This window comes from Sapajus apella, unplaced genomic scaffold, assembly GCF_009761245.1.
Source record: "Sapajus apella isolate SASKATOON/1434 unplaced genomic scaffold, GSC_monkey_1.0 scaffold25, whole genome shotgun sequence".
Lineage (NCBI taxonomy): Eukaryota > Metazoa > Chordata > Mammalia > Primates > Cebidae > Sapajus > Sapajus apella.
The window spans coordinates 22,160,338-22,173,459 of record NW_022436965.1 but is presented as its reverse complement, the minus strand read 5'-3'; the positions used below and the strand labels follow the sequence as shown (position 1 = coordinate 22,173,459).

The 13,122-nt window shown below is 41.2% G+C and overlaps 1 protein-coding gene across 2 annotated transcripts in view; it reads left to right on the top strand.

Moving 5' to 3' along the window:
* The first annotated feature begins 2,662 nt into the window (after nucleotides 1–2,662).
* POU2F1 (POU class 2 homeobox 1) overlaps nucleotides 2,663–13,122 on the top strand; it is a 182,092-nt gene continuing 171,632 nt past the window's right edge. The window contains exon 1 of one of the 2 annotated variants that reach the window (XM_032291508.1): nucleotides 2,663–2,789. In XM_032291508.1, the coding sequence (XP_032147399.1) occupies nucleotides 2,729–2,789 (61 nt within the window). In that variant the 5' untranslated portion in view covers nucleotides 2,663–2,728. The remainder of the gene's footprint in view (nucleotides 2,790–13,122) is intronic. The other variant, XM_032291510.1, reaches the window with a different exon arrangement.

The following is a 13,122-nucleotide window of genomic DNA, read 5'->3' as shown; positions in this document are numbered from 1 at the left end:
CCCCTCTACTCTTTCTCTTGTTCCTGCTCTCTTGTGTGATGTACAAGCTCTTGCTTGGCCTTCACCATGACTGTAAGCTTCCAGAGTCCTCCTCAGAAGTCCTTCCCAGTGCTATGCTTCCAGTGCATCCTACAGACCCATGAGTCAATTAAACCTCTTTTCTTATAAATTACCCAGTATCAGATATTTCTTTATAGCAATGCATGAACAGCCTAACACATGTTACCTCCAAGATTTTACCTGATCCAAAGCAAATAACTTAGTGTAGTGGTTAAGAGTACCGTCCCTTGCCTATGTTTGAATTTTAGCTCTAATACTTAATAGTGGTGTGACACTGGGCAAGTTACTTGACATCTCTAATGCCTCAATTTTCCCATCCTAGATAATTGGGATAAAGAGTTTCTACCTCCCAGGGTATTGTAAGGATTTGGTTTTTTTTAAAGTGATATACATGAGCTTGCTGAAGTCAAAGTAGTGTCCTACACATTTTCCTATTTTTAGCACCTAGTAAGTTAATGGCAGAAAGCAGATGTTTACAATTTTTTATTGAATAAATGACTACATTAATTTTACAAATAATCCTAACATATACAACTGTATATTTACTATTTTTCTTCAACAAATATGAACACCTACTATGCCCAGGCATTGCGCTAGGCACTGGGGACACAGTTGGAAACACAAATATCTCATTAGGAGGAAAATGAAACTTTGATAGTCTATTTTAAGCTATTTTTGTTCTCACAGAACTATCCTTCCTTAAATAAAAATCCTTTCCATGAAAATTTCCTTTTATAGAAGTGAAACAGTAAAGAATGCATAACACATACACTAGTTTCAATGACTTTCCGAAGGTCGTATTAACTTACGTGTTGAACCAAAGAGCAAAATTAAGATTAAATAGAAGATAGGAAATTAAATAAGGCTATTTGAGTTCTTTTTCTTAGCGGAGATGATTTCAAATTTGTGTCCCCCAGAGAAGGGGCATGTACTTAGCTATTTCCAATAAGGTTGATGATTCTGAGACTTCCTTATAGTAATGCTGGTGAATATAACTTAGGCCGTATTTCCAGATTAACTGGCTAAATATTTCATTTCCTTAACTGTGCTGGTTGGTGTGACTCGAAATAATTGGATTACAGGGCAGTCTATTTGGTTCAAACAGTCATGCACACACCCTAAGACTTAATTACCACGAATAAATCAATCCCACCCCCAAATCGCTGGCTGTCACTGACAATAGCTTTAACTGTACTTGCACAGTTAAAGTTCAACGAGCATGCTAGAACTGATGATTAAAACTTTAGCCGTTAAAATAATTGCTGACTCTCACTTGGAGATCAGTTTTTTGTTTTTAAGTGAAGAACCAGCAAGTCTACCCGATTTAAACATCATATCTCTCAAGGCAGATTAACTGGAGTTTTTTTTAAAAAACTTTGCTTACCATGAAATACACCTTTCTTTCTATTAAAAAAAAAAGCCTAGAAAAATCTTAAGGCTTTAAGAATTCGTAAAATAATGAGAACTGATACTTTGTCCAGGGAATTTTATCATTTAAGATAAAGAAATCTCAGCAACATTATGACTAGTTACCAAGAAAGATACCTGCAACGGGAAACCTGTCCCCACTATATTTACTCTGAGAAACAAAGCAAAATAAAATTCATGATGAAGTTACAGTTGATTTCGACATTTTTATTAGTCATCCAGTTTACTGCTAGGTTTTAAAAGATGTTCCAAGGCGGGGAGAAAGTCTCAGTAGAGGGGGTCTGTTGGTTTCGATAGGGGGAGCGGCGTTCGAGGGGCGTGAAAGCAGAAGGGAAGGGTAGGGCGGAAATTAGCGACCTAATAAGACACCCAGCTCCCGAGGAAGCCAGCTGGGCGTTATAAGCAAGTACAGCAGAAGAGCTGTAGGGCTAATTAAAACAATCACAGGACACTCCCCCTCGCGTAAGCCAGGGCCGGGTCTCCAGCTTTTGCAGAGCCGGGGGCGGGGATTAGTTCGGATTCAAATTTAAAGCGGGAGGCCGGCGCGTGGTTCAGCAGAGCCTCGTGCCCAGCTCCTCGTGGCGGTCGTTTCCGCCCGTACCTGCCCCGAGGGCCGGAAATTACCTAGCGAGGAGCGGCTTCTCCATTGTTGCCAATGTTTCAGCTGCGCGAAAAGTCAGTAAAAAGTACGGAGCGCAGGGCACGCAAGCAGCTAACTGCCCCTCCCCTACTCTCCTGACCGCTGTGCTCCTTGCCCTGCTTTTACAATGCCACAGGCCACTAGGGGAAGTCGGAGCGAAGCCGGGAGGGAAGCAAAGCCGGAAGAAAAGTGAGAAGTGTAAGAAGACACAAGCCCTGGCACACTATGTAGGCTGTTTACCAGCTAAAGGGAGCGCATGCGCCGGCCACACTTCAGGCGCGGGGAGAAAGACACGCATGCGCAGAGCCGAAACGAAAAATGAAGTGAAGGTGTGACTGGCAGATTGAGGGCGCTGCTTTAGCTACCGAAGGGCCACAGCGGCCCAGAAGCGCGTGCGCAGAGCGCGGGAGGGGGAGTGGAGTTCTGAGGGGGCCGGCGGCGAACAGCACCGGCCTCGCGCGCCCCCTGGCGCGCACGCGGGGAGAGGAAGGAGCGGGAGGGGGCGGAGAGGAGGGAGGAGGCAAGCAGGGCGGGAGGGGGGAGGGGAGCCAGAGCGAGGGAGGGTTTATCGACCGGGCGATTTTGGTTAAAATATTCAAAATGGCGGACGGAGGAGCAGCGAGTCAAGATGAGAGTTCAGCCGCGGCGGCAGCAGCAGCAGGTAATCATTACAGCATTTTACATATTCATATTCATACTCAACCCCGGCTCCCGCTGCCCCCCCCCCGCGACTTAGCATAATTTATTAGTACTCAGGATTATTATAATTAACGGCGGGGAGATGGGGGGCCGGGGAGCACGGAGCCCCCGCCGGGCGCCGAGCGGAGGGGGAAAGAGGCTCGGAGCGGCCAGGCGGAGGGGGAAGACAAGGGGCAAAGTGGGCTGCGATCCACCGCCCTCCTCCTGCCCCCGGCCCACCCCGCCGCGGCTCGCCGCCCGCCCGCCGGCACCGGCCCTCCTCCTCCGCCAGCCGCCGCCACCACCGCCGCCGCCTCCTGGCCGCCGTGCCCGAACCCGAGCGGGTTCGCGGCAGGGCGGCGGGGCCGGGGCTGAGGGAGAGGACAATAAAGACATTTTACATATTCATAGCTGCTGGGCCGGCGGGGCGCAGTGGGGCGCGGGCGAGCGGCCGGGGCCAGGCGGGCGCGGGGTGGGGGGCGTGGAGGGGGATGGAGGCGGTGGCGAGCACAATGCCGGGGAGGCGGCGGGGCCAGAGCAGACCGCGGCGGCCGGACACCCGCACGCGTCTTTCCCCGGGAGCTGGCCCGGGCGGGGGGGGGCGCTGCCCATTGCGGGGGGCGGCCCGCAGGGCATCTGGGAGTGCGCGCGGGGAGAGCTCCCTGCCCGTGCCCTGCCGCCACACGGGGGTCGGAGCGGGGCTGAGCCCGGGGGTCACGGCCCCAGGCACCTTGGCCGCGCCCCACTCGTCCCCGGTGTGGCGGCCTGACCCGAGCCAGGCCTGCGCTCTAGGTGGGTAGGGGTGAGCGGTTGTGGGCGCTGCGAGGTGGCCTGGGGCAGCGGGTTTGGGGAACTCGCTCGGGGGTCTGCGTCGCCCTCTGGGGTGTGGACTGGGTTGGAAGGAGTCCTCAGGGCAAGTTCCTTCGGAGGGGATGTCCTCTGGGGCGGCCCGCACTCCCGGGGCCGGCGGTCGGGGCTTCGCCAGCGAGTTGGGCTGGAGGTGCCTGGCGTGGTCTGACCTTCGTCTCCCTTTGCCTTTCCCTGCCTGCCGCCCCCTTATCTGCTGCTCCCCCCACGCCCGCTGCGCCTGACGGGGACGCACGGGGCGGGTGGCCCTCCGGGGCCTCTCGCTCCGAGGCCCCAGAAGCGCCCATAGGCCTCCCGAGAACTTGGATGTAAAGAGCTGCCCTTCTGCCCCAGAATGGGCTGGCCTGACAAGTTGATCGCATTTTCGATTTCCTCTCTCCTGTTGGGAATCGGTGGGGAGTGACGGGGATCCCCCTCCCTGCTTCTGTAGTGTTTTCTCGCTGGGTGCTGGGTCGTCTTTACTCTCTGCTTTGCCGAACCTCTTCTCATTTGAATAATGTCTAATTCTGGGAGGTTTATATTATTGAAATGGCCGCCTGGCTTTCCCCGCCTCTCATGTTTAGTAATTCAGACCTTTAATAACAGCCACTCACAGCCCAACGCCGTGTTTATATTTTACATTCGCCCCATGTGCTTTTGTGGTTCGATATGATTCTTTTTTTTTTTTTCCTTGGCAATCCACAGGGCTCTGAGATCAAACCCAGGCCGTGCTGGGAAGAGAGAGGGAAAGCTAGGCCTTGGCTCCTCTAGCAGTTGCCTAGGCCTCATGTTCTCTGCTGCTTGATTTATTTACTAATAACCAAAATGACTACCCCCACCAACTTCCACTCACTTTCCCCTCCTCCGCGGGCAAAACAAACTCTCTTGGGGCCTTACTAGCATTAAAACAGCTCCTAGCTAAGTATCAACTCTGTGATGGTTTGTTTTCTCTGAAAAAGACTTTCTTACAGTTTGCAGTAGTATTGGGCCTAGGGGGGAAGATTTGTCCTGTCTCATTTTGGAGCCTATGAGATCTATTTTGGTTTCACCCAAATCACTTTGTTTTGGGGTTAGGTACCCTAGTTTCTCCCCACCCCCATATTAAATACTTCAAGGCTTTGTAAAGATCTGCAGTATTTGTGAAATGGACACATTTTTTTTTCCTCTAGGAGTTGTGGAGTAGCTAAGTATTTTAGCAATTCCAATGAACAACGCTTTCATAATTTCTTAGTGTGGTGCTCCCTTTCTAACATCTTCATTCTAATTTAAAATGGAGCAGACGTAAATTTTGTGGCATCGCTGTCATAGACTTGCTTATTTTAATTGTAGCACTACTGAAAACCAAAAATGGGGTTCTTTGAGTATTTGTGTCATGGTTAAATGAGTGAAAAGAGAAGAATAAACACAGGCATTGTGTTTACCCTGGTCTTGAAACTTAGTCTCCTCCCAGCACACCTGCCCCTCTTTAAGCTGTCAGAACTGATTTTATGTTTTATCTAAACTTAGGACAGTTGGCTTGTGAGAGGCAGATTAACTTTTACTGTTTAGAGGAAACAGTAAATTTTGATTTTTGGTTTTTCCTGTGGTAAAATTTTCCTATTTTATTTTGTGTAGGGGTGTGTGTGTGTGTGTGTGTGTGAGAGAGAGAGAGAGAGGGAGAGAGAGACACCGGTGTTGCTTCTCATTGGTGGATGTTTACTGCTGCCTAGTTTAGGGAAGTAGTAGAGGAGTGGAGTTTAACACTAATGTGTTAAGCCTTTGAAATTATGTTAAGACATTTTGGTGAGTGGCTAGCCATATATTTTGTGGAACATTGGTCTTCAGTTTAATTTGTAACAAAATTCTAGGTTTGATGGACTGAACACAAGCTAATTTCAAATAACCAGTTCTCACCATTTTTCTTCTTTCACTCACAGTAGGCAGGTCCTGAATGCAGCAGGAAAAAAAAATCTGTAGCTTTTAAGAGAACCTTTAGGTGAATGACTGCTTCAGAGACCTGAAATATGAGGTCGGATGGACAGAAAGCAGTAATATAATTTCATGCCTTAAATAGCATATGTTTTTGCACCCGATTCCCAAGATGTGGTCAAACTGATGATGTCATTGGACAGAGGACAAGGTGCCGTTAATTTGATTTATTGTCCTGAGGTGAAGTGTAGCAGTGAAGCCTTCTCATAGGGAAACCATTTATCTCGGGACAATTTCCTTTATAGCTGCAATTTAACCGCTACTGAGGCCATAGATATTTTATACAAGATGATAAAATGTACATTGGATTTTACAAACAAAATTTCATTGTTACAGTTTTTGTAATACAGAAAAGGATGGATGTTAACTGGCCTTGTATTTGGTTCGCTTTTAATTCTGTTATAAAAATTCATTTCCTCAAATTTCTCAAATGGAATGTATGGGTTTTAGATAAATATAGAAGTAACCCATATAAATGCTTATTTTAGATATGTTTGTTGTGATCCCCCAAACTCTTGTAAGAAACTGTGTTTCTTAATCAGAGCATGGCTCAGGCTAATGGAGAGACCATTTGCCTTGGAACCCATTTCAGTGAATAAAGCAGAGTTGAGAATGAGGGCTATGTATTTTTTTAGGTGGAAATGATAATGTTGAAAATAAGATAGAATACTTCCAGGAAAGCATGTACTTTGAAAACAGTTTTTTTTAAAAAAATTCAGAATTCTGTTTGGATTTATCGTAGTTTGGACAAGTTTGTTCATTTTGTCTTGATTAATTGGTGATTTTTAAAATTGTTCCATTGCAACATAGTGATTGCACTTAGAATTTTTGACATATTAATAGATTTTCGTGTAAGACATTTCTCGTCATATTTTTAATCGTTAGTTTATCTTAAGGTGATGAATAAAATTCCCTGAGAATGTGATAAATTGCTGTGCTTTATTCCTAACCCAAATTTGTGATCCAAATTTGATAGAGTATTTCAGGTTACTTTTGAACCCACATGAGTTTATAACCTGCCTGTCTCCTTTTGCATCTGTCAAGTAGCTTTCTGCACATTTCTAGGAAATCCATTGTCACTTCCCTTTTTCTTTTTTTTCCAGAGAGCCTCGCTCTGTTGCCCAGGCTGGAGTGCAGTGGTGCAATCTAGGCTCACTGCAATCTCTGCCTCCCCGGTTCAAGCAATTCTTCTGCCTCAGCCTCCTGAGTACTTGGGACTATAGACATGCCCCATAATGCCCAGCTAATTTTTGTATATTTAGTAGAAGTGGGGTTTCACCATGTTGGCCAGGCTGGATTCAAACTCTTGACTCCTGACCTCGTGATCTGCCTCCTTTGGCCTCCCAAAGTGCTGGGATTACAGGCTTGAGCCACCACACTCAGCCCATTGTCATTTTAACTCTCTCATCTATTGGTTATAATGATACTTCTGAATCAAGGTCTTAAAAATTCATGTGACAACTGACCAACTGTTTTGAAATTCTAAAGGACTGTTCTGCTTTGAAACCATTATTGTAAAAGTAATTTTTAACCTCTTCCCTCAAATTAGTTTGTAATTCCTTTCATTTTGTCATTGTCAAAATCCCAGTAGACAAGGAAAAAACAAACAGTGGATATTATTCAGGTTTAAATGAATTCAGGTGTAGTATTCTGCCATATTTTAAATTTACTATTCTCTGCATCAATAGGTAGTATAAAATGGAATAAATAAAATGTGTTTCATTGCTGCCTAGGTTGAAATAATTGTCAGTCTGCCATTCATTTGGTTAGTGCATTTTAGAAGAGTAAGTTCGGGGCTCAAAATGTTACATTGCTCTTATCAAGCCACCAAAGATGTTTAATAGAGCCTTGAATATCTTAGGCAGGTGGTTCTAAAATAGGAGAAATGGACATTTGAATGTTATCTTTAAGTATTTTCTATTAAAAATGAAATATTTGATGTGTTTCTTGAATCTGTATTGCTTGATCTTGAATTTATTTATGTTTCTTAAGTTGGTCAATCACTTTAATGAATGTTTCCTTTGTACTTGGAAGACTGTAATATTGTGTAGTAGTGATTGCCTTGTTATCGGTTATTTTGTTTTGTTTTTAATGTTGAAACCCCGCAGTTGTAATCTTTGCATATTAATCTTTCAAGCACCATTAAAAATAATGGTGTGTGACTCATTAATTTGCCTTTATACATCAGTATTGGTATTTCAACTACACAATTTTTGTTATTAGTAAAGACTTGCTGTGAAGCCTGCTTTTAAGCAGGAATGTGTTTTTCCGAGTGAAAGTGATTGCATTTGAATTTAGAACTATTCAGATGATTTGTGTTTAGAGAACAGACCAAGTCATGGACAAAACATGCCCCTTTTGGGTCACCCATGTTCTTGTTTCTGATGCCTACTTAAATGCTAAATACCTGAACAAACGTACTTACTATTTGTTGGGCAATAGAGTTGAAAGTTGTGGATTTGATTTGTGACATATCTGCTTTGAATTTCTGTACCCTTTTTGCATGAAGTTTTTCCTTTATCATTTTTCTGGGAAACTCTTTGAGCCACCATTTTGCTTAATTCTTATTTTATCGTGTTGCTTAAATGATGTAAGTATCTTTTTGAGTTGTTAGAAGGAATAACAATTAAGGTTCACAGAGAATAGCCATTGCCTTATGCATATTTTACTGGACATTTTTGTGCATTATTGACATTTTATAAGTAAAGATAATTGAATATAGATTTTAATTCTTCTTAGGAACAAATTGGTTTGTTTCGTACTGACGTATTTCTATGTATTAAACAGGTGATGAGCTCTTATATACTGTTTTAACAGTAATAGCCATAGAAAGAATAATAGCATGAGTGGAGCCATTGTCTGACTTACTCTTCCGTTTACAGTATATTTAGAATTTGGAATACGACAATTGTCTTGAGTTTCAGAACCTCTGATTTGAAGATGCTCCTTGCATACAGTGCATGTAGTTATGGGGTTCTGTGTGTTTTTAGTATGAGGTGTGAATTTTTGAGCATTGATATCTTTGTATACTCAGTGACTAATAGAGTTTTTTTTTTTTTTTTTTTTTTTTTTTTTAACCAGTTAAGCAAACATGCAAAAGTTTTCAGTGTTGCTTACATTTTGCTGACAGGACTAGTAATTGATTAAAAGAAGAATCAGCAAACTTCTAGATTTATCGGATTCCCTTTTATTTATTTATTTTCTCTTATTTTTGATTTTTTTTTTTTTTAAGAGATGGGATCTTACTATGTTGCTTAGGCTAGTCTCAAACTCCTGGGCTTAAGTCCTGCTGTGGCCTCCCAAAGTGCTGGGATCACAAGCATGAGCTACATACCTGGCCCAGATTGCTTTCAAACTACTGGAACTCCTGGATATCTAGCCAGAGAAGATACATTATAGTAATTTTTTTCTTTTTTAAAAGGCAGTGTTTCCATTGCACAAAGTTAAGTGTTTGTAGGAGCTTTACTAAGTCTTTAATATTGAAAGTCATAGCAAGTACAATTTTATTTGTCGTGGTATTTATTTCATAATTCATTGTAATTTATTGCTTTTTTTATGTTGGAATATAGAAATGGTGTGTGAAATTAAACAATGTGAAAATGAACAATATGTCATAAGTTAAAAGACTCATTTGTGCTTAAACATATGGTCACCTTAATAGAATTGCACTGATGCCTTAAAGGGAATATATTTTTATACGGAAAAGTGACTTAGGCGTTCTCTTCTTTTAGTACACTTATTTTAGGGGTCTCCTTAATGAAAAATATAGCCTTTTTTGGCTGATTGATACTGTGGCAAGCAATATTATAATTAAAAATAGCTACCATCCTAGTTTATGAAAGATACCTGCTATGTACCTGGTCCTATGCCCATGGTCTTTGGGGATAACAAGGAAATATGACTGTTGTGGAGGAGTTGGTATGTTTACTTAAACAGGAAAAATGGAAAAACAATGTATTTATTTACTTATTAAAATATGTAACAGATAATGAAGATCAGAGAATTGATCAGGGTATGCCCAAGTTTGAAAGAGCCAGAGTATCCTAGAATATATTATAGCTGGAAGATAATTTAGATATAACCTTTTCTAAAGCTTTTGCTTCACAGATGAGGAAATACTGTCACAATGGTTCGGTGACTTGCCCAGTCACTTAACTGTTCAGTAACAGATAAGAACACAAGACTTCTGACTTTCTCCCACCTCCCAGTCTCTCTCTCTGGCTCATTGCTGCCAGTCAGAGAAGGCTTTAGGTAGAATGTGAGGCTTTTAAAGCCGAGCTTTAAAGGGCAAAAAGAATTTAGAGGAATGGGAATACAGGGAAGGCCATTGCAGGGAGATTGTGTTCATTATTGTGATGTGTAGGTAAAGAATGAGGAAGCATTTGTTGAGCTCTTGGAGGATTTTGAAATAGGGACTGATGTGATAAAAGTGATGTGTTAGGAGTAATGTGGTGGTGTGCAAGATGGTATGAAATAGGAAGAAAGATTAGATTCATAGAAACCAGTATATAGAGGTATTTGGTGTATTGACTAATTACTATAGGTGCTACTAGAGATACAATTTAAAAATTACTTGACCTCAAGAGACTTTCAATCTAATGATTTATGAAATAGATAAGCTGTGATAAAGGTGTTGAGGATGTTGTCCAATCATTACAAGGAATGATTTCCTTTGTAATTTCTTCTTTGGGAGAAATTCTTGCCTGGTGTTAATGGTAGAAACTACAGTATTGCATTTCTGACTCTTGGGTTTGTTTTTAGTCTGTGGACACTGAATTGTCTAATTGACTTAGTTTCCTTTTCAAATCAAACTACAGTGTTTAGGTCAAATTATTAATCTGAAAAGCACATGCATAGGCAATTATATATGGAATTAGCCTCATTAGTAGATCCATTTTTTTGTCCACACATTTGTTTTTTATTTCTTTTATTGCTTCCATCTTTAAATGCTTTTTATCTTTTATATGGGCTCCCTTGCAACCTTTCTGGAGCAAGGCAGGTGTAAATAATATAACGTTACCATAACCATGACATAATGATAATGTCTGTATTTTTATAGTACTTTAAAATTTATAGCCACACTCTCATTTTCATTACCTCAGTTAGTCCTTTCAGGCAAGCGTTACTATACCCATTTTATAGTTGAGTAAAATAAAACTCAGATTAAGTGACTTTCTCAAGGTCATGTGTTTTTATAAGCACTGAATGAGGGTAATAGCAAGACTTCCAGGTTAGCTGTTATTTAGACTGTGTTGAGACACTTTGGGGCTCTGTTGTGGAGAGCTCTGAATGCTTTGTGATGCTGTAAGAGTTTGGATTTCATTCACTAGGCAGTAGGAAGTCACTGAATTAAGAAAAATTTTTTTGTTATAGACAGTGCCATGATCAGAGCCCTTAAAGTGTTTAGCAGCTAATTAGAGACAAAGAAATTATCAGGGTTTTGAGTTTAGTTTATCCAGAAAAGAGCAGTACCATAAGCAAATATAGGGAAGTTGGGAGAGGGAGCCATTTGGGGAGTAAGTCAGTGAATTCACTTTGACATATCATTCGAGACATGTTTGGGTGGGTCTTATTAGTTTATAGATTCCTTGTGAAAATTGAAAATTTCTTAGTGAATTAAACATTTGATAAATATATTAATACTGGAGTTGAGATTTATGCTCATGCCACTGTACATGTGGACTGAGTATTGAATCTGAACATTGTAAATTCTAGATGTCTCATTTCGGCTTTGGCACTGTCTTCTGAGGTTATTTCCTTCAACAATATGATGGTGATAATAGTAGTGTTAAAGGGATGCTGTGGGGAGTAACAAATTGATAGCAGAAGCATTTTTAAAGTAACTCAATAGTTTTTCTTACATGAGCACAGTAGTAAAATCAGCAATTTTATTACTTGCGCTGCTGTAGAGAAGCAGAAGCTTTAGCAGCTGATTGATTCTGTGGGGCACCTGACTATAGATTGTTCATTTTTTGGTGCAGCTAGCATCTTAGGAGGAATGGACACTCCTGGTACTCTTCTGAAAACTTTATACAATGGAGGTGTTGAATTGAAGTGAATACAGACTTTCCTTGATTTGGGGGCATTCTGTTATCTAGCCCTCGCCCTTGCCTATGCATTCTTATCTTTTACTACTTCCTTAAATAGCATGACTCAACAGTTCACCAAGAAAGTTCCCTTATGATTCATTTCTACCACAAATACAGCATATTATCAAATTTTAATTTATTAAGAAGTCTCCTTTAAATTTGAAGATCTTGGGACAATGGCTATAATTTATCCCGAAACTTGCCTGAGCTTTTCTTCCATCACCATCCTTGCAACCCCAATCCCATTTTGAGACACATGACTTGAAAATGCACCCAGTGTTTGGTCAGGCCAGTGTGTTTGGACGTTCTGTGAGAACCTTTATTCACACTTTTTTCTCCATTGGAAGGCCATGACGTGTGGTGTGGCAGAGTGAAAAAAAGGTGCTGGGAGTTCGGAGACCCAGCTTCTATATCTCTAATTAGCTTTGTAACTTTAGGACAAGTTACTTTACCATGGATTTTTAAAAATTATATTTGTAAAATAAGGATTTCAAAAAAGCCTTTGGTTTTTTTTTTTAAAGGCAACAGTGGAGTTGTTCTGATTAAAATTGGATGTAGGAGCAAGAAAAGCATCCTCTTCCTCTTTTCCACAGTAGCCTTTGAGGCACGTTCACAAGTTCCTTAGGATTTCTGCTGGTCATGACTTGAAAACTTTTGTCTTTATTTATCTTAAGGGACCTATCTGTCCATTTCTCTATCTCCACAAATAGCCTTCTGTCAAATCTGAGCTCCTGTTGTATTTTGTGTTCAGTTACACAGTTCAGCACTTCATTATACACAGTCCTATTTTCTTGTCTAATTGATTATTTAAGTAAATCTTGTCCTAAAAGCCTTGAGTGCAGGAACATACTGCTAGAGACAGAGTAGGCCTAGACATTTAACAAATAATGAATGCTTGGTTGTTGGAATTAGTGGTTCTCAATCTTTGTTGGGACAAGAATCACCATGGAACTTTTTCAACGTGAGAAGGCCCAGTTTCTAATACAGTAGAAGCCTGAAAATCCGTACTTTAAGAAAGCTCTACAGGTGATTTGATAACAGTAAATGATTACTTGTTGCACTTCAAGATTATTTATTGCTTAACATACCTTGAATAATGGTTTTCAATTAATGCACCAGAAAGGCCCTATACTGGAAAGATAAACTGAGAATTAGGAGACTTGGATCCTCATGCTGCTTTTAGCATTAACTATAATAGCTTTCTGATCCTTAATAAATTACTTAACGTTTCCAACCCATAGGATTCCCATTGATAAAGTTATGGGTTAGGCTAGAAAAGTAGTTTTCATACCTTTTTTTCCTTTTTAAACTGGAATTATTCAAAAACATCTTTTGTGTGAAGACCAGTAAATATAACAGATATTTTGATCAGTTTGGTTTTCATCTGAGTATCTGTTAAAAATATAGAACATG